This window comes from Montipora foliosa, chromosome 11, assembly GCF_036669935.1.
Source record: "Montipora foliosa isolate CH-2021 chromosome 11, ASM3666993v2, whole genome shotgun sequence".
Taxonomy (NCBI): Eukaryota; Metazoa; Cnidaria; class Anthozoa; order Scleractinia; family Acroporidae; genus Montipora; species Montipora foliosa.
In genome coordinates, this window is record NC_090879.1 from 49,934,366 (window position 1) to 49,939,365 (window position 5,000).

Sequence of the window (5,000 nt, forward strand, 5' to 3'; positions counted from 1 at the left end):
AGACAAGCCGTCAGCCATTAAAGTATAGCCATTAGAACGTTTTGAAAAACCATTACAACTTCTTAAAGACTGTTAACTGGCCATCAAATATTCGTCCGTTTTCGTCCATTTACCAGAATTTTGTAGGGTACGTTTACACATTCAAGGTTACAAATGTTTAACAGTCTTGTCCTGTAAGTTTGCAACAGGACAAACATTAACATCAAAACAAGCTAAAACTGCAATCATAAGTGAATGTGTGAGGGACAATAATATTACTTTACCTCAGAGCCATTATTACTTCATTAGGTAATCTTTTGTTGCCCAAATTACATATATTAGTCCAGGGCAACACCATACCGTCATGACCAAGGTAACCCACTCATTTACACAAATATTGCACATCTGCAGTTTACACAATAATTTCTTTATAATAATAATACTAGTAACAGAAATTTCAAGCTCACGATACAACGTTTTAAAGACATGTTTTGGCATGTCTCATGCCATCATCAGTTTAATGTGTTGTTTCCTTTCCACTGTGGAAAAGGAAACAAAACATTAAACTGATGATAGCATGAGTCCTGCCGAAACATGTCTTTAAAAAGTTGTATTGTGAGCTTGAAATTTCTGTTGATACTGTTATTGTCACCAAGTTATGGCAATGTTATAAATGATACTACTGTAAAAGACATTTAATATACACCAGATTATGATACTAAATGTTGAACATTATTATTATTATTACTGTAACAAAAGTTAAACTGATTAAAAAAGTCGAGGGCACAGATTGTAACCACAAGATCATAATATAACTCACCAAGTTACTTGTCACATGATAAACAATAGCCTTGTTTGCATAAATATCACCGTTACCAAAGCCATCGTCAATCTGAAGAAACACACACCAGCAAAGAACTAAGATGTCAGAAGAGAGTACTTCTAGTTTTAATAAAAGTAATTATCTAATAATATTTACATATGTATTTTCTCATTCAACAATCCAGTTCTGCATCTTCAAGGGAACTGCTCTCAACTGCTTAAAATGAACACATTACTGACTGTTAAAAATAGGAAATCATATGCATATGAGTGTATTTTGTGACTTAAGGGCACAAGTGACGTTTAGAAAATTTTCAAAATTACACGAGACGTATGTGAGTGCAATTTGAGAACTTTCAAAACACCACAAGTGACCATAAAATTAATCACAAAATGCACGGACAAGAACATACGCTTTTATATATTTTTTTATATACATGTACTCAACAAAATCTCTCCATTGCTTTGTTTCCATAGTGCTCACTTCCATATTGCACTCTATAACCTCTTTTGCACTCCATAACCTATTTATGCATACATCAATGCGATATTTTGTAGAGTCTCTGTTTATGAGCCAGAAGGCCCATCAGGCCGGCTCTTATCTTCGGTTTCCACAGCATGAAGAGACTAGGAGTATTTCTACTCCCCCTGGATGGGATGCTAGTCCATCACAGGGTTACCACCAGCATTTCGCCAGCACCCATTTCTACACCTGGGTGGAGAGGGGCACCGTGAGAGTGAAGTGTCTTTCCCAAGAACACAAAACAATGTCCCCGGCCAGGACCCGAACCTGGACCACTCGATCCGGAGTCGAGCACTCTACCATGAGGCCACCACGCCTCCCACATTTTGCCGGTAGAGTACATGTATATAACAACTGTCATTAATATTATACACCTGTACCTCTCAGAGAGTACATGCATGCTAGTACATGTATCAGCCTTCTAAAAACCGGCCGGTTGACGGCTCAATGAGCCACCTCCTTAAAAAGCTTGACCGTCTCCTTCGAGTCAGAAGATATCAGACACAACCCACTAATTTTTTAGCTCTAATGTAAAGTCACTGGAGATATTTTAAAAGCTTGAAAAAAGCTGGTTTGACATACAAATTCGTTGTGCATATGAAATGTTCATTTACATGTAACTAGTATTTTTTATCAGACTCCATGCTATTGTCAAGTCCATAATTATGCGAAATTTCGTCACTTTAAATCCCCTAGATTGCACTAAATTGCATCTGTGAGTGTCTAAATTTTAAAAATTCCCTAGGGGAGCATGCCCCTAGAAGCTTGCGTCCTTTGGACACTTGCTTGGGTGCCTTTAGCCCCAAAACAGTCTCCACTTTTCTTATGACCTGTTCCCCAAAAATATTTTGAAGGCTGATGTATGATTTGATTTCTGATGTAGTTACGGTACATTGCAATTTAACTTACACGCGGTTAAAAGTGAGGAGCAAGTGTTGGCAATGTCTTGGATTAGTTATCTTATGTTTTGGCTAGCAACGATTGTGCTTATTTGCAGTGCAAGCATTCAGCGGTTTTGGTTGCTAGGTTTCTCTTTTTGCAGCAGTCAGCAATCTTACCACCATGCTTGCAGCGTAGCAGTAGTTGGCGTATCACTGCGTGGTTAGCGGAGAGTTTTTGTTGTCCGGTGCAGTTACTAGATTTCATGATTGTATCATCTCCCCCTTCCCTTCCCTTATGGATCTTGTTACTACTATAGGGGTGGTTGTTAGTTTTATTATTACTATTATTTTACATCTTTTAAGTCTTGCCATTTTTAACTTAAGGTGCCAAGTTAAATCCATGAGCCTCGGGCAGTCATAAGTCTGCTGGATTACTTGATGGATAGGGTCCTCCTAAGTACATTGTATGTGAGCAGTTCCAAGGAGGACAGTCTTTTGTAGCTCTTTTGTAGCTTATTATTATTATTATTATTATTATTATTATTATTATTATTATTATTATTCTGTTTCTCCTAAACTTTCAGTAGTTCACATTTCACAAAGAATATGAGGAATTTACAATTCAAAGTGACATTCTTGACTTAAAATGGACAGTGTGTAATGTGTGTAATGTGTGGAAAGTCAGTTGAATGAACAGACTGCTTTCACGATCTCGCAGTTCTGTGAAATTACCCATTTCTGGCATTGTCTAATTGTATTGTTGTTGTTATTATTATTATTATTATTATTATTATTATTATTATTATTATCATTATCATTATTATTCCTATCTTTATTATATTACTATTTGTATTTAAATTTATTCCTCTTTCACTGAAATATCTTTCAGTGTGACTGGTGCCCTGGTTTGTTGCCGCTGTTCTTCCCCCTCCTCCCCTGTTGGGTACAGGGGCTCGTGGCTGGGTTGTGGATACTGCTGGCCATGTACACTGCAGGTGGTTCCATCTGGGGATGAGTTGGGTTGCATTTGCTGGGCAATGCCAGTGAGGTGATGGGTACCTGACCTCCACTTACAACGAACATTGTTAACTGGGCAATTTAGCAGGCCATACTATTCCAGGCAACCAGGTAAACTTAAATCTTTATTTTTGTTGCTTGATTCAAGCACCTCTATGAAAAAAAAATCTTACCAGCCTCAATTGCTAAGGCTGCACTGTAAGTATTTGCTCCTCGCTTTTTTAAATTGCACAAGCAAAATGCGACTCTTTCCCCTCTTGTAAATTCTTGACAGTCCTGATTTTCACATGAACAAATGCTGACAGCCTCAGGTTTTCTCAAAGATGCTAGTAAGTACTAGTGGGCGTCACTCACGAAATATTCTCGCAGTTGAACTGGATAAAGGACTGAATTTAAGCTGATTCAAGGGATTCTTTACAGATGTGGTTAATAATTGATTTTTCTCAACTAAACTAGTCCCTTTTGAGTTCTTGCTCTCATTCAACTACAAAAACAAAACTACAGACTGGGAAATTTCCAGGGCCATATTCAACAGTTCAACCAGAAGTGTATCAGCAAAAATTTAAAGACAAACTTTTAACAGATCTGTGTTTTGTTTTCTTCTATTGCAACTTCCATGAACAACCATTTCCTTTTCTCTGTCGCCAACTATTCATCGAGCAAAACAGGTTAATGTATCACATCTAGCCTTACAATTGGCTAATTTTGCTTTTCTTTGACATTTTCTGTTCTTAACAGTGTATCAGCTGTCACTGGAAACACAACTGGAGGCAGTAAAAAGTGAAACCATTGGTCAGAAATTTAATATTAACCATGATAATAACAATTAACACCTTCCTCCTGGTGCTATTTTTGTGAATATGTTTCTTCAGGCAGAGGTTAAATGTGCAGTTTTCTAGTGAATGACTGGAACTGTGCGAAAGAGAAGTGATATTCACAAGTTGTTATCTACCATCAGCAGGGATAAGTCAATATAATCAAACTCTAACAGAACCATCCATTTGAAAATGATGCTGCCTCATGGCCAGGTCATAATTTCAGGAGTTGCAAGTGATACTCACATTGACAAAATTATTGCCCTGAAGTGGTGGACTAGAACTTGGGCGATGATATCTCTGGCCCCTAACAAAAACATAGTCAATTATCACACAAGAAGTTATTGTTGAGTCTAAGGAATGGAAATTCAGGTATAAACAGTAATGACATAACACACATTTTAATCAAATGCAATTACAGGCATCACGAATTTACCGGGTTTTGTAAGAATTTCCACAAGGCACCAACATGCAATTAATGGCTTTTAGAAAGTCAAAAGAAACCAAAACAATAAACTGGGATATTTGTTTCAAATTTAAAGGACCGGAAACAGACGATCGGTAAAGATCTACCCGGAGAATGAAATCGAAATGATGTTCTAAAATCAACGTGATCTCAGTCCACTCTACTTTCCCTGAATGTCTGGGAAAAGCTCTTACATATGAAGATTAATGAAGTCATGCAGCAGGCGAACGAAAGAATTCAAAGCTAAAACACAAATTTTGACCGGATAGAAGTTGCCCAGATTGATCGTTCCATGTGCTAATCGATCGATCGATAAATCGTTTACCAAAGGTCCAACGTGGAAAAGAAAAAATCCGAAGAGGCTAAATTAAATTTGTTTTTAGTCTCGTCGTTTCCATCGAAACTTATTATTTATTTTCTTTCCTTGCTCCATTGTTACATTACACGCACTAGCAATTTTCGAAGGCTTGGTAAACTTCGTCTCTAGTGGACTGCGG

General features: G+C 37.4%; 1 protein-coding gene across 2 annotated transcripts in view; it reads right to left on the reverse strand.

Annotated features, from left to right (window-relative positions):
- The window catches only part of LOC137975861 (ataxin-2-like protein), a 35,959-nt gene that overhangs the window by 30,497 nt on the left and 462 nt on the right, over positions 1 to 5,000 (reverse strand). For both annotated transcript variants that reach the window (XM_068823063.1, XM_068823062.1), the window contains exons 2-3: positions 4,284 to 4,344; positions 800 to 871 (exon numbers count right to left, since the gene is read on the reverse strand). In XM_068823063.1, the coding sequence (XP_068679164.1) occupies positions 800 to 871; positions 4,284 to 4,344 (133 nt within the window). The remainder of the gene's footprint in view (positions 1 to 799; positions 872 to 4,283; positions 4,345 to 5,000) is intronic.